This window comes from Cyprinodon tularosa, unplaced genomic scaffold, assembly GCF_016077235.1.
Source record: "Cyprinodon tularosa strain WSP-4 unplaced genomic scaffold, ASM1607723v1 ctg17, whole genome shotgun sequence".
In the NCBI taxonomy this organism is placed as follows: domain Eukaryota; kingdom Metazoa; phylum Chordata; class Actinopteri; order Cyprinodontiformes; family Cyprinodontidae; genus Cyprinodon; species Cyprinodon tularosa.
In genome coordinates, this window is record NW_024038531.1 from 1,234,680 (window position 1) to 1,261,653 (window position 26,974).

General features: G+C 38.2%; 1 protein-coding gene across 6 annotated transcripts in view; it reads left to right on the top strand.

Moving 5' to 3' along the window:
* Positions 1–279: 279 nt before the first annotated feature.
* Positions 280–26,974, top strand: part of diaph2 (diaphanous-related formin 2) — a 542,053-nt gene continuing 515,358 nt past the window's right edge. For 5 of the 6 annotated variants that reach the window (XM_038281299.1, XM_038281303.1, XM_038281304.1 and 2 more), the window contains exons 1-2: positions 280–338; positions 865–1,209. In XM_038281299.1, coding sequence (XP_038137227.1) covers positions 1,126–1,209 — 84 coding nt within the window. In that variant the 5' untranslated portion in view covers positions 280–338; positions 865–1,125. Of the gene's footprint in view, positions 339–377; positions 537–864; positions 1,210–26,974 lie in introns of those variants that run through there. The other variant, XM_038281300.1, reaches the window with a different exon arrangement.

Sequence of the window (26,974 nt, forward strand, 5' to 3'; positions counted from 1 at the left end):
CTCTGTAACATGTGCATGTGCAACAGGGATCAGCTTGTAATCGTGTGTCCCTTGCACTGAAATTATTTGCATGTGTATTATTAAAACACACAGGTACACAGAAAGCCTTGTAAGTCTTTTTTCCCCCCATTGATTCCCATTCGCCTGCTGTTTGAAATCACACTGACCTCTCTTTCATCACAGTCTCCGCCTTTTTTTACGCCACGCCGACCTTACAACTGCCAGGAAATCCGTCCAATTGAAATTTAGTTTCCCATGTAAGGCATATCCCATTGACCAATCAGCGGCCGGAGGAGGCGGAACCTGTGTGGGCCTGGTTTTCACGTTTGGTTGCTGAGGTAAGCTCCCGTTGGAAATTTGACTTTTCTTTTAAAAATATTTTATTCCCTATGGCGGTGTATAGTTTAATATCGTCACCTGCTGCCGTGTGTTGTTGTATCAGTTGAAATAACCACCATTCGCTGCATAACAGTTCTTAATAGCGTGTTTGGGTCTGATTGAAGCGCTGCAAAGTATCTGAAGCATAGAGAACAACGGTGATTTTTTTAACTGACAACCCTTTTATTGATAATAATCAATGACTTTACTGTCAGATAAAATGCTCATCCCGTTGCTCATTAAAATAACATGTTTCTCGCATGTCAAAATCATTGTATGTTTATATTTAATATAAAATCTATCTGTGTCGGTCAGTTTTTAAGCGCTTCTTTTGTTTTCCTGTTGTTTATAATAATTTAGCTAAGTGTCAGTTTTGTTTACAAATGCTCCACCGTTTGTATCTCTGTAGGAGAAACACGTGAACTGAAACTTAACATCCAGTACAGTCTGTTAGAGTAATTATCTGTTGTTTGCTCAATGTTTCAGAAAGCAGTACACCCTGCTGTTTAAGGTGACTGATCAGAGGAGACCACACAACCACACCTCTTCTACAAGCAGACCTCTCTGCTTGCTTTGGACCTGGGCAACTTTTCTTTTTTTTTTTTTTTTTTGAACGGGATGGATTTTGAAAAAACATAACTTGGATATACACATTTAACGTTTTTTTGTTTGGATATTTTGCAAGGAGTTACCAAAGTTTCCGAGGGGAGAACATACAGCTTGTTTTTTGACGTTAATATAGCTGAGATGGACCAAGCCAGCGGAGGGGAGGATCCCAATAAGCCCTCCAAAAAGAAATCCAGCGAGGATGAGGGTAAAAACAAAAAGCTGGTAGGTATTAGGAGTAGATCTAAATTGTTGAATGAAATGTAAGTGAAAAAACAAAACAAAAACAGTTGCAATAAATCGATGTTAAAGCATCTGTATAGGTACAGACCACTCAGTTGTTACAGGACATTAGGCTGAAGTTATTGATGTGTTATTATTATTTAATGTATGCCACTACAAAGTGCTTATAAGAGAGTTTAGCAAAACAAGATGCTGTTTCCTGAGTGCTTTGAATTTCATGGCACTAAGTAGATCATCTTATCAATGCTGTTCCTAAAAGTTGGGTTCTGAAGAGTTCTCTTGTTGTGACAGCTAGACCTGTCTGCTCTCCAGGGGGGAATTTACTATTAGGCAATACTAGTTAGTTGCTGAGGGCACCATGTTCCCGGGGCCCCCATAAAACTCTGTTTAGTTGTATAGTTGATACAATTATTCCTTATTTGTGCTCATTAATTATGTTTTTGATAAAAATCCTTTCGCTAAAATGCGATCAGAACGCTTATAATATTAGATGTGTCTCAGCCCCCCTTCAGTGTCCACCAATTTGGATCAGTCTTTTAGCTGCACATGTTGAGAAAGGTCCAAACGGACAGCAGCAAACCATTTGAAAACAAATGAGCAGTGTTGCCAACTTAGAGCTTTTTTCTCTATGTTTAGCAACTTTTCAGACCCCTCTAGTACTTTAATTTAAAAAGAGCGCCTAGCGCCAAATCTAGCTACTTTTTTCTGCTACTAGAGACTTTGGCGACAACATATAAAAGCACCCAACTCTGCTCTCTAGAGCAAGTAGATTCGTAACCTCGCCTCCTGCTCTCTTCTATCTTGTCTGCTGTTATTATTCGTGCAGCTGTTATTTCATACCAATGAATAGTGGAGAACAGATAAGCAGATCGTGGCCTTTCTACAGTGAAAAGAAGGACTGGGTTATTTACTTTTGCCGTCGCCTTTTTGGAAACACAGGAAAGAGCAATCAGCTAAATGAGCTTAGTGATTGGAAAAAATCTTTCGTTCCTTTTGAGATGGCATGAAAAGTCAGCTGATTAGAAAACAGAGAGGAAAACAACAAGAAACAAGAAGAGAGGGACAACATTTAGAACAAATAATGTATGTCTATTTTATTAAAATTTCTGTATCAGTATAATGGGTCTGTTTTATTTGTTGTCTTCTCAATTCAGAGGCCCCCTTGCCTGCTTTTCCTAGGGCCCCAAATTTCTTAAATCCGTCCCTGCTGCTCTCACATGTTCAGATAGACTTTGTTACTGGATGACTTGCTGCACAGCGTGGAGGCGGTTATTGTGGGGCTGGTAATAAATTCTGAGTGTATGTGATTGATAAAAAGAAACCTTAGTCAGCATTAGGGCTGCATGTGTGAGATAACCGGAAACTTCAGTTGGCATTTTGGTTCATGAGTAGCTTCAACATCAGTTTGGCTTAAGGAAGTCATTTAGGTTGAGAGAGAAGTGTGCTTATTAAAAAAAAAAAGGTCTGTAATTAGAGACTCAGTGTTTTTTTTAAGTAGTATGTTTCTGGGAATAAAAGGGGCTGTAGTTACTTTTATATCAGTACAATGTAAAGTGAACATCTTCTAATGCAATAACCCATCTCATGTGGTTTAATGTGTTGAACATAAGGTGCAATACAACACACTTGAATAACCACAAACCACAATGTGACATTTTTTTTCTTTCATGTTGTTTGACAGATCAAGAAAATTTAGTGCATACTTGAGAGATGGGAAGGATGTGACACATTTCTAAATGTGTAAAGAAAAGTTGAGAAATCAGCTGTGCATTTGTATTCTGCCTTAGCTGAATCGATTCTCTATAGAATCATGTTTTTCTGTGATTTTTATATTAAAATAAATTTTTGTGGGGATTTATGGATAGAGTTATGGTCAGAAAGTATCCCCTAAACATTGGTTTTTGGTTTCTGTCAATTACTCTCTTGGACGTTTACTGGATTACTCTAATTCCCTATTCTTAGATGTACGTAGATCTGTGTAATGTGGCTCCAGCTGTATGTTAGGGATGTTGTCCTGCTGGAAGGTGGATCTCTGCCTCATCTTAAATATTAACTATCTAACTATGCGTTCCCTCTGAAAACCAGGATTTTTCAAAACCTGGTTAACACGCTAACAACCTACTTTTGGCTCTTTTCCCATTTGACCGAAAAACGGAGTCTGACCCCCTGCTGGCTGGCTGTGTGGCCACTGTTCCCCACCACTGCATGTCTGATGACAGCATCATGCTGGGTGAGCGTTTATAATGTCGACAGTGCAACAGAAATCAGTGAAGTAAATAACGGAGAGCTACATAGACGGGAGCCAGAGTGTAGTCGGTAATCTTGCTCATTTATCTGTCCGAAACCCTCTCAATAGTGCTGCGCCATGTTTATCGAATGTAAACACGGTTCTTTCAGCTTGTTAGATCAGAAGCGACTGGCGCAGTGTGTTGACGTCCATATGTTGCGTTCAATGATGTCACATAATTTGGCGGGTCTACCTGGTCTGGTGTTCCCACAGTATACCGATCAGAGCCGAGGTGATTTTAATTCAGGTCGCTTGCTGAATCATTTGACCCGAGTAGCCACTCATTAGTGAGCTGTTCCCACTGCCACTTAAAGCCAATTATTCTCGGGTTTATCAGGTTTTTCAGCCAGTGAAAAGGGGTATAATATTTTTCTATATTCAGCGCAATTTATTTATTTTTATTTATGTTTTGCCATGAGGATGATGTTAACATGTTTTTTTTTTTAAACTTTTCCACGTCATCTTTGACTTTACTGCAGCTCTCCTTGGTCTTCTTTAGGCTCTCAAAGATCTAAAATACAAAAGCATGCCACATTTTTCAGATTTCTATGAAAAAAATATCAATACCACACATTATTCTCCTTCCCCTTTGAAAATTTGCAATACTTTTTGTTGACTTATTACATAAAACCACAAAGAAATACAGAATAATGCGTGGTATTGTAAAAAGTTCTAAGTTTTGAAAGGCAATAGAAGTTTCTCTTCCTGTCAGGATGATCTAAAACGTTTCATCTCTCACATTCATTTAGAAAGTTTCCCTTATGAGTAGCTGTGTGACTATCTGCTGTTCTCCCTGAGACTGTTTATGTGTTTGGTTGGTAGGGAAAATGTGACCGCAGTTGGCGACATCAGTTCTTAGCTGCCAATAACAAACCGGCAGCATGTGTTGCAACTTGTGGCTTTTTTCTTTCTTTCTAGGATTTCCAAATGTTGAGGTTTTAACCTTTTAATTGTGTAACTTTACAAAAAGTACAGTTAGACAGAAGCTGTTTTAGCGCATGATTATATAGATATGCTTATAAGAAGTAAAATAGGTATAAGACACTACGTTTAATTAGTAACAAGGTTATTCATAATTTTACATTATACCACCAGTTATAGACCCTTGTTAAAGTTTGGAGCTATCTGTTTATCTTACCATTTAGACTTAGCTTTGAGTGCATTAAGCCCTTTCACTTCTGTGTGAAAGTTCTGTTACATCAGTTTCTGGTCTTCTCTTTCTACATGGAATATTTATTAGAGATAACGAAATGAGACTTTTCAAAATATCCGCCCTTTATTTTGCTTGGAGAGGCATTTCTGTGCCTCTCAAAGTATCTTATTGTCTGCTGACAGCACTGATGTATGAACTGCACGTCTGTTGGTCCCTATGCACTAAGAGGGCTGAGTTGATCACAGCCGCCTTAGCGCAAAGGGACCGCAGGCTGTGAGACTCCCTACCGTTGTTAACAAGGGCTTACAAAGTAGTGTCTTTGCTAACGTTACCCCAGATCTTTATCCTTAGAGGTTTGCTCTCTCTCACTTCAAAGGAGGGGATGCTTAAGTTTCAACTGGGGATGCAGAGCAGGGCTCTTTCAGAGCTAAACTGAAACCATCCTCAAAGGTTGTCTATCAGAGACAAACATGCTAAATCTAATGATATTTGCTTATGATGCAGTCTCCATTGATTTGCCTGATCCTGCACATATGCAGTCTGTGTTATCGTCTATGTGGAGTTCGGCCAATGCTTGAGCAGGTCAGCGGAGGTCATTTCATTAGATGGTTTAGCCGGTTGTAGTGCATTTCTGTAACTTATAACTGCTCATAGCTAAAGTGATTTTTTAAAACTCAGTTTTTCTGTGATATTGACATAGGTATTGGAGCAATGCAGTTTTTTTTTCTTTTTTTTAGGGGAGCTAATGAAGTATTAGTAAATCATTTAATTGTTTAAAATGGTAAATACACAAAAATGCAAGAAACCAATAAAAAAAAAAGAAGGTCAGCCGTTCATTCAGTTTGTCATTTTAAACTTGTCATACTGTTTGGTTTATTTGTATCTGGTTTTATTTTTAAGATCAGAACAGAGTTTTCCTTTACAAGTAAGCCAATTTGTAATCGCTATTGGGAGGTTTGATGAAAGAGCTAAATTACTAAGTACTACACCTGCTGAAGAACTTTCTGGTTTTTGAAAAATTTCAAGCGTTTTTGAAAATCTCATGGAAAAAGTAAGGATTTAAAATTTCTTAGTACAAACAAAGAAGCATTTTTTATGAGGAAAAGGTCAAATTGAGCTAATTTCCAATAAAGAAATTAAGGTATGTTAGCTCAAATATTATTATTGTCTCTTTATAGAGAAAAATAATTGTAAACATATGACAGGATTCTAAATGCTGTTAAGCTCTGATCTTAAAGAGAATTTGGCATAGTTTAAAACAACAATAGCAGAACATGACAGGGCCAAAATCTCTGAGCTGTATGATGTACAAATTCGACATGCATGTAAAATAGTTATATATTTATAAATATTGCTTGCAATGATCTAAATTGAGGTTTATAAAGTCTTTACATTTTGTGAGACAAGGAAAGTAGATTGCAACGTTACTGTTTATCTGGATTTTTTAATGTATACAGGAAGAGATGAGACTGACGAATAAAGAATTGGGGGAAAAATGAAAACAGGTGATTTATATAACTCAAGGTTGGAAATGATCTTAACTAACCATCTCAATACAATCACTTTTAAACTCTGAACAATACATTTAAAGCAGGGAAAAGTACGTTTTTTAAATATTTACTTTACCCCAAACCCTTCTAAGTTAGCTTGTTGTCATGGAACTTCGTCTTCTTTGTATATAGTCAAAGCAGACAAGTACAATTAACCCCTGGGTAGAGTTTGGCAAACGCTGCACCTGTCCATTTATGAGCTTATGACGAAAAGGGCTTTTATATGCTGCTACTCTCAATCAATTGGCCGGCGTGGAGAAAGTATATAGGGATTGTTATAAAAAAAAAAACAATTGACCCATGTCAACCTGTGACAAATACAGCGGCAAGGGACCTGGTTTGAAATCGCCTTCAAACGTCTCTGCTGCAATCGGCATACGGTCAGAACATCAGACCCGTGTTGACCCCCTAATTTAAGTGAGCGCAATGAACAGACATCACAAAATTACGTCTGATCTAACAAGCCAAAACAACTCTGCTTACATTCGATAAACATGGCGCAGCACTGGTGAGAGGAATTCAGGCCGACAAAAGAGCCAAATAATAAAGCACACTTCCTACCTCCTGGCGTCCTTCCATGATGCTCTCCCAGCATGATGACATCACCAGAGACACAGCAGTGTTGGCGTGGTGTCAGACCCAGCTTTTTTTTTTTTTGCCAAAGGGAAGGGAGCCATGGGCCGATTGTTAACAGGTCGACCCATGTTCGAAAAACCCACGATAATCCGCCAATTTCAGTGGGAAAGAGGCTTCATAGAGACTTTGTGATCTCAAGATGCTCTTTGGAGGAGTTGCATATGTTAATACTGAAGTACTTTGCATCATTCTTTAGCTTGTTTTACAGGTGGTTGCAGCGGTTGAGTGTGTGCTCACATGTTTCTGTGAGTTGAGGTGAAACTTGGCAGGGAGTGGTACCAAGGCTACATTATAGAGGCATGTCCAAGCTGAGGCAGAAATGACCATATAGAGTTGCTACACAGAATAAACGTGACCTTAAAGGACTTCTGCTGTTCATTGAAGGGATTGTGTTCCCCTCTATTATAACACTGATACTGTATCATTTTGATTTATATTTATCATATTATACATATCATATTAGTATTATAGGTGGATTCTTGTTTTGGTTTTGGAAATGAGCCAGCAAGAATGTCATTAGGTGTGAACTGGCCTGTTGAGCCACTAACTCAATAAAAGTAGTCGGGAAGCTTGTGCAAAATCTTTTAAGCACTTGGTGTGAAAACACTTAGTAGTGTTCATTTGTAACTTAATGTAAAGATGTATGATAACACAACAGCAGCACTGATTTTAATTTGAATTTACAAACATATTGGCTGTTTGTGGTTACTAGTTCTGTCTGAGATCTCTGTGGTTTATCTTGAAATAATCGGTTTGCAGGAGTAAAGTCAAGGCAGTGGAAAGTATGATGATAGGATTTGCCAGACAGGAAATCCCAGACTGGACTGCAGCGGCATGCTCTCCCAAAGCTAGGGTGTTGTTTTCAGAAACGTTAAAGGGAGCCTGCAGTGAATATCTTGCCTCACAAGTTTTTTTAATGACTTTGCCATCTAAAATAACTTCTGAAGAGCTTGTGTAAGACTTGCAGTTTTGGTTTCTAAAAAGCTCTCTCGTGGCCGGGCATGTTCGCTGTTGCTCAATTCAGCTGCAGTCTGAAGTGTAGCTGTATGCAAAAAAAAATAAAAAATCTCACGGAACTCTGAATTGAGGCAGGAAGTGATTATTCATTCCTGGGAGGAACCCTGATTTGTCCTTCTATGTTTATCCCCAACTTAAGCTGCCTGTTTCTGCACTATAGTCTGATTGAAGGAATGTAAAACTAATGTGAATGTTTTTATTAGTGTAACTGATTTTAACGGTTGTATTATCTTAAAAGAAAAGTGAAACAGTAGTTGGATCTGATAAGATAACTTATGACATAACCTAAATGGATTCCCTACTTAAAACTTCATGCAGATTGAATAAATATTCTTAATGTCTATCATCAGACTCTCATTTTTGCATAAAGCAAAGTCACAGACAGCCGTGGCTTAGCTCTGATAACTAACTGGGTGTTTATTCAACAAGTCGCTGTGCAGGATTACATCATAGGAACACCATTTAAGTTAGGAGGCCCATGTTGCACAGACTCAAAAAAGGAAACTCAAACAACTCTACAGTGTTTTGAGATACGATAACTATACCTCCAAACCTGCAAATGGTTTGAAGCTTTTTGTTGCATCACTATAATTTCTGTCATAACATGACACTATGCCATGCAGTGGAGCAGGAGCATTATATTGAAAGAGATCTTTAAAAGGAATTCGGTCGTGCTTGTTTGGCATAAAGAGAGAAATATTTCCTGAGTGCATACCAGAGTAAAAGATGACCTCAGAACACAAAGTGAGAGAGGAAACCTCCCACTCTGTCAAAAACAATTGGACTATGTTTTTCAGTGTGTAGGATTATGCATACTTTCAACCTACAACATCAGAGAAACAGACTGGATCTGTGCAGATGGCTTCTAGTTAGATCAGATAAAACACAGTGCCAAGGACTTTTTTGTACAACTTGTAAAATCTAGTTTCAAGTCTCATAGCTACTGTGTCTGCTTTGGCATATGAAGCCACTAACTATACTGGAATTGGTGTTTTTGGATAGGTTTATGTCAGCAAATACATTTTTCTACAATGCATATTTTCCATGTTATATATACTTTGTTTTTTATTATTAATAGTTTTGATATGTTTTGTAATTTAGTAATTAAAACAAAATTTTTTTTATCTAATTCTATTGCATGTCTTTGTGTATCCCAGATAATAGATGTGTTTCTGTCAATGTTTTTTTTTTTTTATTTGGATGTTGAAGTGTTGCAGTAGAAGAGGAAATTCGGAAAATTTGAATCACTTACTAAATTTCAGGAAATTTCGATGTTTTTGTCAAATAAAAATCATAATTACGCTCAACATTAGATCAAATTTCTCTCTATGGTCGTTGGATGGCATGTGCCATTGCTAATACTAACTGACATGATATGCTTATCACTAGTGCTGAAACAAAGAATAAATTATTGAAATTATCGTAAACTAAATTAGTAATTGATTAATCGTTAATTGAAGTATGGAGACTCTAAAACATGCCTAGCTTTTTTTTTCACATTTTAAAACTTAAATATTCTGACATTTGGATAGAAAAGCAAATAGTGTGTAGTAGCCAAAGTGTGTGTGTGTGTGTGTGTGTGTGTGTGTGTGTATGTATGTATATATATATATATATATATATATATATATATATATATATATATATATATATATATATATATATATATATATATATATAGTTTTAATCTTTTTAACATTTTATTAAATTTCATATTTTTTGTGCTAAATCAACTCTGCCCACTGCAGCCTGAGAAAACACTGGCATTGTAAATAGAGTCCCTTTTTTGTGTAATTTAATGTTTACTTTAAAAGAAACAGCTGTTCTGCATGGGCATTTTTTTAAAAGAGAAAAAGCATCATAAATGTGTTTTATAGTGGGGTTAAATTTGATAAAACTAAAACTCACAGGACTCTGATAAATTCATCATTCTAAACAGAATGAGTATACCACAACTCCTGCCCAGTCAGGACCAGGCCAATATAACTAAACTGCCAGACCAGGCCAGCGTTAACCTACGAACCTGTGGAGGAGCTGGATTTACCCACAGCTCTGATGGCAGATCTGTTGGGAAGACAACCATAAGTCATGTGCTACAGAAATCTTGTCTTCATGGTTGAGTCATAAAGTACTGCGGAAGGTTTCCACAAGCCATGCATTTGACAAATGTGCCCTGGGCAGTTGAAGGCAAATTGGAACGTAAAGGACTGTGTTGCTCAGCCTCATACCAGAAATCCTGTCCCTACAGTGAAATGTGATGGTGGCAGCATCATGTTAAGGTTTTTTTTTTCCTTTCCTGTATGGATAGGGAAGCTGATCAGAGGTGATTGGAGGATTTATAGAGTTAAACATGGGGCAGCTTCAAAAGATAACCCCTTTTGAAGCTGCAAAATACCTGAAATTTAAAAGTTTTATCATTCATTATCAGTATCATCAACAGTAAATGGATCTACATCCAGAGCTTGATCAAACTGAGAACATGTGGCACAATTTTGAAGTTGAAATGTACAGATCAGTCTGACTGAACTTGAGCTATATTTTACAGAGGGACTGTCTAAAAATCTACATGTCAGCCCCCAAAAAAGGTGATCCTGTAAAGTATCAAAAAGAGCTTAATAACATGGAAATTATGGGTGAGATTTGTGTCTTCATGATGATCCATCAACGCACGCTTTTCAACTAGCAGAGCATGCTGACATGTTTTAAGTGTAAACACATTTGAGAAATTCTTGACATAACATTCATTGGCATCATGTTACAGGGCTTGTAGTAAAGCTGACAGCCATGTCTGTGATGGTGTTTGACAGTAGCATCCGTGACAGGTGCATGTTATGACAGTTTGTAAAGTACGTAATCAGCACTAGTTTTTTAGTAAACTAGATTAATAAAACTGTTGAAATAGACCTCTACTACAGTAATGATTTAGAAATTATTTTAATTTTCTAAATGAGGAAGGGATAATTAGCCAGTGGCTATCCAGCCAAACAGCCTGTTTATATGGCAGAAATTAAGAGCTGTGAAATGAGTGGAAAGTAATTTGGGGTGGGGGCTGGAGAAATGGATGTCAGAATTATACTTTTACAAACATCTAAAATTCAGAAAATAATAGTGTTTTCACAGCAAACCTTCGGTCCAGGACGCTGAAACAGACCAGATAAACGTTCCCTGGCACTTTCACCACTATGATCTTGTTGTGGCTTATCTGAGCACTAGTTGGGAGTCTTTTTTTTATGTAAGGGCTATGTGATGGGCCTTTTCAATCAATGCGTGGGGGTTATGAGTGGGCTTATGTTTATCACATTTATAATTGAGCTGTATATCAATATTTAAAGCCCATACCAGCAGGTTGAATTAGATATAGTTTCAATATTTTTTTGTTATAGCTTCATATGGCTTTATTCAAAAGACATGTAATTTCTTTTGAATAAAAAAATGATTTAAATGATTTAAAAGCCTATAACATAGCCCATGCACAACAAGGACTCCCACAATTCAGAAGAAAAAGGTATGGTTATTTAACTTGTATCTGACTTAGACTGTGCTTAGGAGGCTGAACCTCCATGCTGCTTAAATACATAAGCACTCTAGCTACACTGCAAAAACATTCTAGAATTAAGTAAAAATTTCTTAAATTAATTGTATTTACCCTTAATTTGAATAGGTAAATAAGATGATTTGCCAAGTGAATGAATATTTTTACTTAAAATACAAAGGACATTCTTTTGAGGACCAGAATTTTCACATTGTGGACAAAGAAGAAATGTGGTTTAAAAGAGGTGTGAGGGAAGCCATTTGTGTTAAGAGAGAAAAAGCAACTTAAAACAGAAGTAATGGAGTCAGGTTTTAGCTCTCAAAAACCTACAATGCAGCGATAGAGCTGATTCCTTCCCGCTATCATAATCCTCATCACCAGGCAGGGGAACAAGAAGTCTCACTTGGTCAGCCAGGCCAACAACAACCTTAACGACTTCCCTTTTAAGAGGCATAAGCCAGTATCAGATATTGCAGGCTAACACAGACCTCGATGCCTTTCCCATTACAAAGCACAGACCTGTTCTTCTGATTCAATTTGCATGTTTTCTAAGCCAAAATAAGGCTTTGTGTTGGGCTACTCTATAAAGCCTGGAACTGAACCTAATCGTGACATTTGGAATTGAAAAAGCTTCCCGGATGGGAAGCGAAATGTCTTCAAATAATATGTCTCTGAATTGCATGTTCTCCACTGACAACATTTTGCCTTTTATTACATGTTTTTTTTCTTGTCTGCTATGCTTTCCAAGGCAACATTCTGCCACATTGTAGGAATGCGTTCCTGGTGAGGGTCAGGACAAATAGACAATTGGTCATTCACTGACAAGCCTCTACTATTGATTGGCAGGTGTTATTGTGTTGATTATTAAGAGAGAGGATGACAGCATGAGGATGTGGCAGGTCAGGTCAGAATATTGCTGGATGAAGTATTTGTTGTGATTTAGGTGGCAGAAAGGGAATGGATTAACTGCTTTTGACCCTGACCAAGATGGACTTTCTTCTTCTTTTGTTTTCTTCTCGTTTAGCAAAGTAGGCTAATGGAGCAATGCTGCCCCTAAAACTAAGGTGTAAATTGATCACTTTTAAAAATCTCTAATATATGGCTGTCAATCTCATATCCTTAAGGGCCGATGTCCTGCATGTTTTGGACATATCCTATGTCCCTGATAGAGCAGAGCTGAAACAGATGGCTGAATTATCTCCTCAGCAATCAGTCGGGTTCTACAGCCCTGCTAATGACCTAATTATTTGATTTAGGTGTGTTAACGGAAAGACAACAAAAAAGGTGCAGGACACTGGCCCAGAATTATCCTAGACCAGGGGTGCTCAAGTCCAGTCCTCAAGAGCTACTATCCTGCAAGTATTTCATGCAACCATTTTTAACACACCTGAATCAAATGAGTGGCTCGTTACCATGCCTCTGATGAGCTAAATGGGGGGATTGAGGCTTTAGATTCCGGTGTGCTAGAGAAGAGATGCATATAAAAGTTACAGGATGGTAGCTCTTGAGGACTGGACTTGGGCACCCCTGTCCTAGACCAATCACTGGCTGGATCAGACCAGCATTAACAATGCACCATAAGGAAAGAAACATTTCACTATTCAAGAAAATATGTAAAGCGAAATACTTTCATAACATTTGTGAGAGATCCAATATATGTTAGCAAAGTTAACTTGTCAGCAGCAGTGTGACAGTGCACTGTTTTTCACTGAAATGAGAGAAAGTTGTTAACAAAAGTGCTGAAATAAACTTGATGCTTTTGTTTTTTAACCCATCTGCCCCGCATGGCTCACATGTGTCTCTGCTCCAACACAGCTGATTTCAATGATTAAATTACCTCCTCAGCGTGGCATCAAGTTCAGCAAAAAGCTGCTAATTAGCAATCAGTTTGAATCAGGTGTGATGGAGCAGGCTGGCATTAAAACACGCAGGGCAGTGGGTCTTGAGGAGCACTTAAAGAACGCTGGAACAGAAAGTTTCAGTAGGCGTTTATGAAAAAACAAAGTTACTGTACGGAACATCAAATTTTGATGCAGCTGTTGGTAAGCAGTCTGTCACATAGATGCTTTATAAGCATGAAGAGGTAGACCAATTTAACAAGCCTCAGCAGATACTTCAGAGGTTAGTAACTGCTTCAGTTTAATTAACTGTAGAATATGAAAAGAGTTTTAGTTGATGGCTTATTTGTTGTAGGTTGAGCTATATTTGCTTAAAAAAAGTTCTCACAACTTATTAGACCAGTTCTTTTAAATACTTTCCCCAGAAGACGTGGATATTTACAGTCCCTTAAAATTATAGAAGTCTTGCATAAGGATTGTTCATTTTTGGTGTTTTGTAAAAGCACAAAAATGGGGCCACATATGTACACAGATTCAAAATATCTATCTCAAAAACCTATTTTAGGATGTATTCCTACTCAGAACAGCTTCCTATTCAATGGGCTCTATGCACAAGTGCACTACTTCATGAACTTAAGGAAGCTCTTTAGTTTCCTGTCTTTCATTACTGGATGGACTGATGAACTGATTAATCCAGGTGTGCCTGACCTCAGTAACCATGGCCAGACACACCTGGATTAATCAGTCCATCCAGTAATGAAAGACAGGGAAGAAAAGAGATGCCTTAAATTCAGGAAGTAGGGCAGTTGTGCATAGAGCTCATTGAGATTTGCTCAATATACTGAAATGGAAAAGGAAAGACATTGAAGTACAGGCTTAATGAGTAATTTGTGTAATGAATGCGTTCATGATTCCCAAAAGTCCCACAAGACATTCAAGCAGTCTAAGAAATACTCCATCCTTTGCAATGATCATAAGGGAAAGGTTTTTTCTTCTATTCCCCTGACTAACAAGTGGTGTGATGGTAGTGCAGGGCCTTGTCTTCACATTAAATTTGTTTATCCCAAAGCAAACCTCACAACAGAATTTTGTTTCCAGTCATTCCCTGTGACATGTGGGGATCTTTATGGGTGATGATCAGGCCTGAAAACAAAAGGGGAAGTCACGGGGAAAAAAAACAGGTCTGGCCTGTGTCAGTTTTAGCTGAACATGCAAAAGTTGTTTAATGCTCTCGTATCAAAATGCAGCATAGTTCTTAGTTTCATTTCACGATAAATTATGCTTTTATGTTACAGTTCTTTACCTTTTTAGGCAGAAATACAACAGTCTCTTAGCCTCTGAAATAAAAGACCGCCTGATATTTGTTGCATTAAGCTGCTGCTTGCCATTTTAAAGGCTATATATTAGTTTCACAATTTGTCCCGTTAAACTGTTGAGGCTTGGAGCATAGAGCTACAATAATTTCTTTAAATGTCTAGAGAGCAACAAAAGGCTGCTATATCTGAAACAGGGAAAGCCAGCATTAATGCATAACCCAGGCTCCACCTGGGATTGAATTAGGGATGGTAAGGTGTTTAACTAGAAATCTGAGTTTTTAAAATAAAGATTTATATGTAGATTTATCCACTGAGGGGCTGAATAAAAAAAAACAACACTTTTTTAGTTTTACTTGGAGGCCTAACAAACTGCTCTCCCTCCCTTTCTTACAGCAGTTGTATCACCAGAATGCTTTATTTTAGGAAGCACATGATTGCACAATTGTTGCTTCTCTTTAAACAGGCTTAAGGCTGAGGATGCAATAATTAGAAGGGAGTAGTGATGTTATGAGATGAGCCGAAGCTTCGAGGCGTGTGTCGAGTAATGGAGGGGGCGTTTCCCCGATGCGCGTGTCGAGGCGTGATTCATTTAGAGGAGGGGCCAAAATTGATGACGTCCGAGGCCTCGCTACCGTGATACCACGTGACTGCTTCGGTAAGTGGTTCGGGAAGCGCAAGAATTTTGACAGGCATCTAAACAGTCTCAGTTTTCAGTCAAGATGTGGGAGATTGGAGGAGAGCTGCTGTCAGCTGGATAAAGTTTGGATAGATTCTAAGATTAGATTGGTTGGAAAAACAACCAATCTAGTCGCTTAAAGCTAATTTGGTTTGAATAAACAATGTAATGATCAAAATCTGAGCAAACCACCAGACAAAGCCAGTGTTAATACGTCAGTGTTAACAAGTATTTTCTCCCACAACAGGCCATCTACATGAGTGGCGTCCTCTGTAAGGGACAGACTCTCACCCTAGAGGTTGATGGTTCAAGACCAGTCCTTCTCTTTTGAAAGTTGCGATTAAATGTAATTATTTTTGCTGATGAGACTAAAATGCATTGTTTTGCCCGAGTAAAAATATAGATTGGGAAAATTAGGTCGGTTTATTAAAAAGATTGGTTGAACACAACTTCCAACCTGATTAAAATCAAAAAAACATGGAAAAACTATCATGTTTGAATAAAAATGACTTACACCGTTCATTTTGTTCATCATTGCCCAATTTGCACAAACACTTTCACTGTCTGCTTGAGTTTATTTCACTAAAATGGCAGAAAAACGGTGCACCTTGAATGATTGCTCTAAGAAATTTTACACTTAAAAAAAAAAAATATATAAAAATTTTATTATACACACCAACCATTAACAATTTCAAGGGCACTTAAAAGGGGAAAAAAATAAAAACAATTGCAAAAAAAATCACAGATTTTATTACAAACTGTAGTTCTGCAGTCCACCAGTAAGTGGTGACGTTCACATGAAGCCTCATGAACTGTGGGGATCGTTGAAGCAATTTGGCCAAACGGTTCAATGCCTCATGAGGCTTCATCTCACCATCACTAGAAGGGAGGTTAAAGTATGTAGACAACTTCTAAAGATAAATGTCTCCTTCACTGAGCTCAGGCACAGAGAAAATGATGTTGCTAAAGCTAATTCTTTACGAGAAACGTCAGTCGTAGCGAAGCATAAATTGATATGCATGCTCTTCCGTCAGCTTTTGGTTAATACCTCCTCTAAACACATGCCTCTAATTACAGGTTAATCTAAGTTCAATAAAGTGTTTTCACTGGGGTAAAAATGTTTAAAGGCTGGAGAGAAATCTGGCTTCTTAATGCCATCATAAAGCTCAGAGTTTCCAATGTTTTTTGCTGACAAACCAGCACAACTAAAATCATTGAAGTGTCTGTCTATAGACACAGAGTGGCTGGCTGTGCCGAATGTCCTAACCCCTCAATCACTATATAGAGTGGGGGCTATATAGTGGAATTAATAGAGAACTCTGTTAACTGACCGTTTGGACAGTTGATCACTACTTTTTGCTCCCCATCCGTCATGTGACTCTGCCTCCCTGTACGGTGCCTGCACAATCTTTATTTGTCACCACTTTCAGGTAGCTACAGCCTATATTGACAGCGGGCCGCTGTGACTGCAAATCCCATAATGCTTTGCGAGGAGTGCACTTAGTCCTTGTTAGCATGTTAGTCCTTGTAACCCAAACAAAGTCCTTGAATCTGCTTATGCTATATCTTTTATCACATGTTGTATAATAGGCTTTTCCCTGTGATTTTATGGTACTTTAACGTACAACAAAATATTCAGATGGGTTTTCTTTTGATATTTTTTCATTTAATTCGACTTTATCAAAAAAATTGATTTTATAATTATATATAATCCTTTGCTTTAATTGATAATTAGGTTAAACCATAAAGGCTATAATTGGGCAGTTTTGCAATAGTGTAGTAATAGCAATCTGAGATAAGCACCTTAAATGGGAAGGAACAGCGCAACATACTGTACAATTTAGCAATTCTATCAAATGATCAGATAACTGAAAGTTAGAAATCCCAGCCCCTGTTTTAAAATGTTATTAACAAATTACTATTTTAAAACACACCCAAACATGCTTTACAGTGAAAATTTTAATTTAAGAGAAAGTCAAAAAATACAGAAGTGCTCTTTTTTAAAGTTAGAATAATGCAAACAAGGCAATGAAGGATCTTAAATCTTGTGGCAGTTTGTCAGTATTACATTGAAAGTCATGTTTGGTGGATAATTGTGGTAAGCCTGTTGGAGACTGTGGCATTTGAGGATTTCAGCACTTTGATATACGAGTTTGAGAAAAGCCTGTGGGGATCGTTAGCTTGTGGGGAGCCAAAGTTGTCAGCTTGATGAGCACTTCATGAGGGTCTTTATTGCCTCAATCCAGTTTGGTCAGTCTTATAATTCTGTCAAACTTTCCTTAGTAGTTTGTCATTCTGTTTTTGTGCTATTCAGTAAACAAAGAAAACAACACTGCTAAGGGAGGTGGGAAAAACCAGTAGGAAATTGACCACATATAAGTGCTATGATTTCATTCAGGAAGTGGGAGACCGGAAGTGGCTCAGAATGCTTCAGTAGCACAATGGAGAAAACCTACAGATTCAGTGGTCAAATTTAAACACAAGCCTTTTATAGCACTGGTTACCTGGTAACCTAAGACAATACGGACATTTAATGGGTTGCTCAAGACATTGGCTGTTTATGAGCACAGGCATGACTTTTTATGTGGCAGGATATGAATCATCGTTTCAATATGGTCATAGTTGCAACCAGCAGTTTGGTAATTAATGACGGGAGGACGTTCTGACAAAGCTGCTGTAGCCAGATGTACAGAATGAATGTCTTTCCCATTTCCATGTCCCTTATATCAAGTGAGTGCCAAAGTCTGTTAAAACAGCCAAGATGTTTTTATTGATTGATTGATTGACTTTATACATTACATCGGCTCAAATAGTCAAAAGAGAAGAAGGTGCCAAAGGAAGAAAAGGGTGCATAGGATATATACAGTATACACAGTGCGTCTACATATGACAGCTTTTTCATTATTATTTATTTTTTTTATTCTTTTTTGGTAAGATTATTATGCAGGGTTATTGCACAGGGTGTTAACAAGGGTATTAATATGGATGGATATTGATATTGATATATATTAGGGGTGGAACGGTTCACAAAATCCACGGTTCGGTTCGGGTCACGGTTTCGTGGTCACGGTGTTCGGTTCGGTATATGTTGATTGTTAGCCTGACATATTGGTCGTGTTGCTGTTAGCATAAACAAAACGTGTTGCACAATGTTTGCACACTGTTTTTATCCACAGCTTTCTTTCCGCCGTCATTGTAGGTCACTCTAAATGCAAAGTGGTCCCATATAGCAGACCTATAAAGTGTTGCTGGCGCGTCTTGTTCTTTCCCACTCGCCATACCCACACAATTCTCCACAACAACTGATTATTTTCTGCTACACCCGGCTACGCTGCTTCACTTCTTCTTCTTGTTTACTACTGGTGGTTGGCTTTGGTCGCAGTACCGCCACCTTCTGCTCTGGAGTGTACACACTTCGCCTATGAGAAAAAGGAGCAGCGCATGAACCGAACGCAACACACGCGAATCGAACCCAGACAGTCGAACCGAACGGTTCGGACGGTTTTCATAATCCGTTCTATCCCTAATATTTATAGTTATTGCAGTGGGTGCCAACTGTAGAGAAACAGGTTCTTGTACAGATTATGAAATATTAATTGCACATTATACATTCCCCAATTTACTGCCGTTTTAGTGTCGCATTGTAGAGCCTGGTTGCAGCAGGGATGAATGACCTGCAGTAGCGCTTTTTACAAACAGGGAGTAAAAGTCTTTCACTAAAGGTGCTGCTCAGCTTTAATAGCCACAAGTATATTTCAAAATATATATGGCCAAAAATACCTGTTGCATATACTTAAAAAGCACAGAAACTATGATATTGAAGCCACTCAGTAGAGTGAAACATAATTAAAGACATTTTTATTTCAGTAATTTTTAGAAAAAAAACTAACAAATTCAATTATTTATCTCTGTTTATTCAAAGATTAAAAATGAAGATATGTAGATGTTACATCAGAGCAAAACCAATGATTTTTTATGTCCTAGTTAATCATGGGGAAGACCTCTGACTGAGCATCAGTCAGTCACTGATGCTAGGGCACAAATAATCCTAGTCATGAAGGTCTACAAACAAAAGCTGTTATTACTGTATATTATCATAATGTTGGACAGCTTAGTGTAAGTAAAAGGTATGTTTAAAAAAAGAACAAAGGTTAAGCATAACTGCAGCCTTGACAGTGTTTTACGAAGCAAATGTGAAGAGTTTTGGGAGAGTCACATGATATGAGCTGCAGCTGTGGTCAGTTCTTCAAGAGCCACAACACACAAATCCAGCACATGGGCTACAGCTGTCACATTCCTCATGTTAAGCTTCTGTTAAACCAGACACAACATTAGAACTGCCTTACCTGGGGTTACAGAGAAAAAGCTATGGATTGTGGGATAAAGTTGTCTTTACAGATGGAAAACAAAATTAACTCCAATTGATGATGATTCCAGAGTCTGAAGGAAGAGCGGAGAGACAGAACCCAGCTGCATGTGTGCAAAGTTTCATAGTGATAATCTGGGGAGGCATGTAATTTCTTGGTGTTGGTCCTCTGTTTTTATCAAGTCCAAAGACAGTGCAGCCATCTTAACAGGAAACCTTAGTGCACTCTTTTAAATTTCTTAAATATTTCATGTCACTTGTTTTTAACTGTGGTTTATGGTAGCTCACTGCAAGCACCTTCAATTTTCGTTGCACCACCCTGGTACAGTGACAATAAAGACTTTTCTGTTCTATTCTCCCTGGTTCCCTCTGCTGGCAAAAGCTTTCTGGAGATTTTGATTTCATTTCCAGCTGGTCTCTTGGCTCCTTACACATCCTGCTGCCCAGTAGTGTTTCAGATCAAATCCCAGGCAGCGTAGCCAATGCCTGGGTCAAGTTATGGTGGAATCACACACAGCTGTGTGTCTGATAATCTCTAAATCACAGTTTGTTATTTAATGGAATGATTAAAATAAGCCTTATATTAAATATCAGAGCATTTTAAAACTGAGCTCCTGGTTGAAGTTATAGGCCTTTGTTTGGTCTCTTGCTCATTTCAAAGGAAAACTTGTCAAAGACATTGTATGAAATAGTTTTTTTAAAACCTCGGTCATGTGTAAAGTTCCTTAGGTATATCATATTTAAGACCTAGGATAATTTTAGTACCTCCCTACCTTTAAAAACATGCTATGTAGCTGTAATAACAACTGTAGAAGAACACTCTGCACTCAAGTGTGCAGGGTTCTGTAGGTCTGTGGTTTTTAAAAACAATCGCTAGCATATTTTTAGTAATCTGTGAAGCACGAATAGTGCAGTGGTTATTGTTTGTCTAGAAAAGCCCCTTTGAAACCTCTGCCGTTTTAATGGCTTCGTATCTTTTCCACACAGGGTAACAGCAATAGAACATTTCTTATCAGAAATGGGGATGACCCGAGGGCAGTTCTGTGCTCGTCTGCAGTCACATGGCTAGGTCATCTCCTGTCAAGGCGTTCAAATCTTAGCTGCACTCTGTTTCCTTCCTCTTTTCAGAAGTTACCATTTTCCAGAAACTATAAACAATAGAAGGGTGTTTTCTGAGCTACTAGAGGCATTAACTTGCTGATGACATCCAAGTTTTAGAGGATATTGATTTGTAGGTGATGTTTTAGTTCTATTAGCAAACTCCTCAGGTCTCTAGCTTTGTTTTTGGCAGCTTAGTTTCAGTCAAAGTTTCCTGTTGCTGCATTTTAAATGGATCCTCTTAATGGATCAGCTGCTTTTTATCTTCTCTTTGCTTGTTGCCCTGCCTAATGTGCTCTAATACATGGCATTTATTTGCTATTAGTACTAAGTGTTGATCGATTCAATTTGTCTAATTTAAATGTGCTTCACTTTTGTGTCCAATACCTATTACTGAATAGCAGAGGGCCCCTTATTTTGGTTATATCAAAGGGCTTATATCTCTTTTATTCAAAGAATGAATCAATAGTGAAAAAAAAATTTATATATATTTTAGGGCTGCAACAACGAATCGATAAAATCGATAAAAATCGACTTTTAAAAGCGTTGGCAACGAATTTCATCATCGATTAGTTGTGTCGCGCGATTAATGCGTCATCCGCCGCGCCGTCATCACTACCTCTTGACTGAAACGGGGGAAGAAAAAAAAATACGGCAGAGTGAGCCAGCGCTGCAGGGCGCAGTGTTGCCAACTCAGCGACTTTTCAGACCCCTCCAGCGACTATTTTTCAAAAAAGCGACTAGCGACAAATCTGGCGACTTTTTTCGGTGTAGCTGTAGCTGTAGGCGCCCCACGGCAGAGTAGGAACGATACATGCTTTCACGTAAGAGTCTCCACGTAAGAGTCCACGTAAGAGTCTTTTGGAGACTCTTACGTGAAAGCATGTATCGTTCCTACTCTGCCGTGGGGCGCCTCCCCCATCCCAACCGTGTTTTCCCGAAGGAGTCCCTCTTAGCGCTGCAGTCAGAGCCTCAGCGTCCAGACTGCAAATGAAGCGCGCATGCACCGGGATTGACGGCGCAAATTGATCACAATAATTAAAATAGCCTGCGCTTTGTAAAGGAACCACCATGTTTGTTTGGTTTTAAAGTGGGGAAACGTAACGTTAGTTTCTCAGGTAGCTCATCTGATGCTTTCCTTACCGTGTTAGTAGGTTACAGACAGTGATAAGGTTGGCTACTTATTTTACTTTTAATTTCATTTGAATTAGCTTAAGCAGCGTTTACATTTACTTTATAAATAAATTAACTTGCAAATTATGAGGGCAAGGCTTTTAAAGTTTAAATCTTCTGGCAAAGATAAAGTAAAGATCCTGCAATTTATGGAAGTAAAGCAGAATAAAATCCAGCAAGATCAGTAATATGTCAATTAATTATATGCCACATTCCCATGTAAATATCTGTTTTTGGAGGATGTGTTTTTTACCACCCCTAGTTCTCTCATTTTTATTCCAAATACAATTTATAATTTGAATCACAGGGCTATTTTTATCTCTATGGTTAAGTATTTTCTCAAGTAGCAACTTTAACTGCTATACTTTCCTGTCTTAAAAGGCAGAACTCTTCTAGTCTAAAAAAAACTCAGTTGTTGAAATGGGGGGGACCTATTGTTTGAACCCCTTAGGGGCTTTAAAAAACAAAAATGTCTTTTTTTGCGCTTTATGAAACGAAGTACCCTATATTTTGTGGATGTACAGCTACATTTCTCATATAAGTTTGCATAGTTTTAACACAAACATTTATTTTTCATATTGCACCAGTACAGTTAATGAGCAACCTGTACTTGTGTGCTTGTTTGTTCTGTCTAAAATGTTTATTTTGGAATAAAGAGGTTAATATAAAAAATATTTTTTGTCCGATTCATCGATTAATCGAAAAAATAATCGGCCGATTCATCGATTTTTAAAATAATCGTTAGTTGCAGCCCTAATATATTTATATATACATATATAATAAACGGAAGTAAAGAAGGCAAGCTCACAAAGCAGCAAACTGACGTGAGAGGCAGTTCCTGAAGCTGACTCAGAATAGCCAGGCTGGGATGCCGAATTCTGACTCACCTGAACATGTTAAAGTGCAATTACTTGGTTTCATCTGATGGGTGGCTTCAAATAGCTCTATTCATATTAATGAAAATTTAGCTGCATTAAAAAAAAATGAATGAATATATATATATATATATATATATATATATATATATATATATATATATATATATATATATATATATATATATATATATATATATATATATATATATATATATATATATATATATATATATAAAACAGACTGGGGGAGGACTACCCCCCCACCAGATTTAACCTTATGGGCAAAAAGAGCAGGGTTATGCAGAGTGCGTGGAGAACAGTTAGGGCATGATTTGAGCTGTTCTGGGGGAGAGCTGAGGTCCAGTTAGGGCAGTCAAGTAAACTAATTCTTCTCTTGAAATTCACTAACATTCATGAGATGCAGAAAATTGTCAGGGACAAAGAAATTTTTATTTTGATCTCTGAAGAAAAGGGATGCTCTAAGAGCTGCAGTTCTCTCCTACACAACCACCTCTATAAACAGACAGGTTTATTTTATTTTTTAAAGGCCAATACTGATTATTTTGACATAGGTTCAGTCTACTGATGAATTGGTTTATATCCATCTGTGAAACATAGACACAGGCATGAGCCTGCCTTTTTTGGATTGGGCAAAAAAGACAAGATGTGTATATTTAAGTTATAAATTATTTATGTATGATATTTAGTTTTATGAGATTCAATTAACAATATATTGCTTATAACTTACTGAAATCTTTGAACAATAAAAGTAATGGTGCTAATACCCTTTCTGTCACTTATTGTGCCCCCTAGAGCTTAATTCAAGACACAGTGACCTTATGCCCTGTCCTAATACTTGCATTTCCACCTTTAAGTGCTTTAATTGCGCATTACAGTTGATGGGTAGGAGTACGTAATATGTTCCAATTCCCAATACTAGTCTTTCCGGAAAATAAGTGTCTTATCTACAGCTCTAATTCCGGTTCAGCAGTTTGGGTCAGGGTCTGATAAGTATAAAATAAGAAATTTTAACCAGAAAAAAACAGAAAGATTAAGCTTTGTAGATTACTTATATGACTACCAACAGCTGATCATGAGCTTGGCCTATATGGTTCTCTATATTTACCCCTAAAATGTCTAATAGTGTTTGTTCACATGCAAAGCATAAAGGGAAATACATATTGGCCAAGTTGACCATTAAGAAAAATCAGGCAGTTTAAACTGTTTATTCTTGTCTAATTCAGTTAGATGGAAATTCAGTTCTGTCTGATACCACTCCCTGAAATTGCTCAGAAGGAATAATGTTCATCTTATTTGATTACATGAAGATAATATGGGTAATTTTCTGATTAGAAAAAGAACGTCACTAATGCCTGACTTTGGTGAACTTTGTTGTATTTGATTGAATGCAAGCTTTATGTTTCTTCTATTCTTAATGGACTCAATATAGCAACTTGGCACAAAGAATATTAAATAAGCTGATGTTTTAATGTGCCTTTTACTGTCATTGTTTCAGAAGTTCTTTTTTTTAGTAATATATATCCTAGTAAACTAGCCCCGACCACCAGCAGCCAAAATAATTTTTGCCTGTGAGTGGTCTAGCCTCGATCAATGCCCAAGGCCCTAGAGCTGGCCAATCACAACTCAGAGATGTGTTTTGAATTTCTGGATGCAAAGCGGGCTGGGTTTTAAGGGAGGGATGACAGTGTTGCGCGAAGGCTGGAGAAATCCCAACAAGGAATATGGCAACAACTATTAAACAGTTTTAAACTCGTTTGACTCTGCTTTGGAATCGGTTTCGGAAGGATTAGACTCTGGGTTTTCCTTGAAACGCGAGCAGGAAGAGGCTCTACACTCATTTATTTTTAAGAGGGACGTATTCACCGTTTTACCGACAGGCTGTTTGTTTACACTCCCCCACCAGCTTCAACGTCACAGTCAGTTGGTTAGAGCGTTGGCCAATAGGCACAGACATGCACTGCATGAAAAGTGAGATTTTCGTCCCCGTAAACCCCCGTAAACTCCCGCAGATCTGCCTGATTTTCGTCAGTTTCCGACAATTTGCAACCCGTGCTTGTCCGCGTTTGTCGTGCCACAAATTGTCGGAAACGGACAGTGACGTAGGTGGAGAGCGATCAGCTGTACTAATGGCCCTAATTAGCATATGAATGCAGCAAACCCGCGCGGCTGGCCAGGTCTGGCTTGAATAACCTTCTCAGTATTGGCTGAAACCACTATTCTCAAACAAATGAAATCGCTCGTGATTGGCAGCAAAACCACACGTGGCCACGCCAGGCTTTAATTTTCTTACTGAGTATTGGACGGAACCACTTCTTTTTAAACAAGTGAAGTCGCTCGTGATTGGTTGGCATATATATATATTTACATATATATATTTATTCATATATATATATTTATTCATTCATATATATATATATATTCATATATTTATTCATTCATATGCTGTGTATTTATGTTATCCTACACTACTACACAATTATTATGCTACCATCAAGGACATGAATGAATTTATACAGGAAATGAACATTTGCCAGGAAGCTGTTTATGCAAAGAAAGAGCTTTATTAAAACACACACAACTATATACAACGCGTATCCAAACACATGCGTATCTAAAAATTACAACTCCGTGAACGGTCCGTTTGCTTCCTCGGGGTTGGAGGTAACAGGCAGCATTCCCTCCGAGGCAGGTCCGATGTGCAGACGCATACTGTGCGTGGCCTTGTACTTCGACATCGCTTCTAACCGGGACTGCAGCTTAACACAGAGTTCAGTGAGATCCGGCCTACGAAATGGCGGCGACCGTACAATCCATCCAGAGACACCGCCGACGACGCCATCTTCTTCGTCGGACATGAGGTCGACGGTGGCGGACTTACAGAGTTCCACTTCCTCATCTGCTGGCACACTCTGCCTCGCCTTCAGCAGCTGAAAAAAAAAAAAACATGAATCAGCGCACTGCATATGGACACAACACATCTATCAATGCACCTGAAAAATAGTCACCAAATAAAGTCTTACCCTCTTTCGTCTGGCCCGACTCCGAGCAGATAGCCTGGCGGCCTCCGCACGCAGCGTGCTGGCTAGCAACGTGTATCTGAAGCTCCTGCATACCGTCTCATAATACGTCTTACAGGCAGCTGGAAAACAATTAAATGAGAGTGGTATGAATAAAAAAATAAAAAAAAATCAAACGCAAGTCACAGTAACAAGGAAGGAGAAAACATTAAAACAAGTCACTTACACACAATGTCGTCTTTATCAACATCGTGCAAATCCAAACAAATAGGAGGTCACCGCCTCATTGTGAGGCGACTGTAGTCTGTAAAAAAAAAAAAAAAAGTACAGCTATGGTCGGTATCCATCCGTATCCATGTCCTTTTACCGCAGAATGAAAGCATATTCTTTAAACCTTACCCCTGCCGGTTCATAGCGCCTGCAATTAGTCTCCGAGTTGTTAAGACGGCATAATGCTTCCTGTGAATCACAAAAAATACACTTTAGTAAAGCTTTAGGCTAGGCTGCTTTTAGCTTACCTAGCTAGGCTAGGTTGTCTTTAGCTTGCCTAGCTAAGCTAGGCTGCTTTTAGCATAGCTACCAGTAATCGAACATATTTACCGCTAGCGTGGCGTTGTGCACCCGTCTTCTCTTCCTCGAGTTCGTATATATCCCGCAAAGTTGCTCGACTGCAGATAGGGTGGCCAGATGTCCGGCTTTAGGGCGGACAGTCCGGATTTTCATTGCACTGTCCGGCGTCCGGCGCTGCACCCAGCCGGACGTGTATTTGTCCTCCTTTACCCCCAGATTCCACATACTCCGTCAGCGCTCCGCCCCGCTCACGTACGGAGTACTTGTCTGTCTTCTTCTTCTTCTTGTCGAGTTTTATGGCGGTTGGCAACAAACTGTTAGTAGCATTACCGCCACTTACTGGTATGGAGTGTGGTTCGTGATGGTTTAAATATTGATCCTGATACATTCTACCCTAACTTCTTCTAAACATACATTCAAACATTCACACTTAAAAATATAAACATATTTGTGCACAGCTTTGTATATCATTCCTTCACTCACAAACACACTTACTATAATTAAATTCTATGGAATAATTTCGTTTTCTTTAGAAATCGAATAATTATTTGTATGTGTTTACTCCCTAAATTTCTCCTCAGTATATCTAATAAATTAACCTTCTCCTTAATGTCTTCAA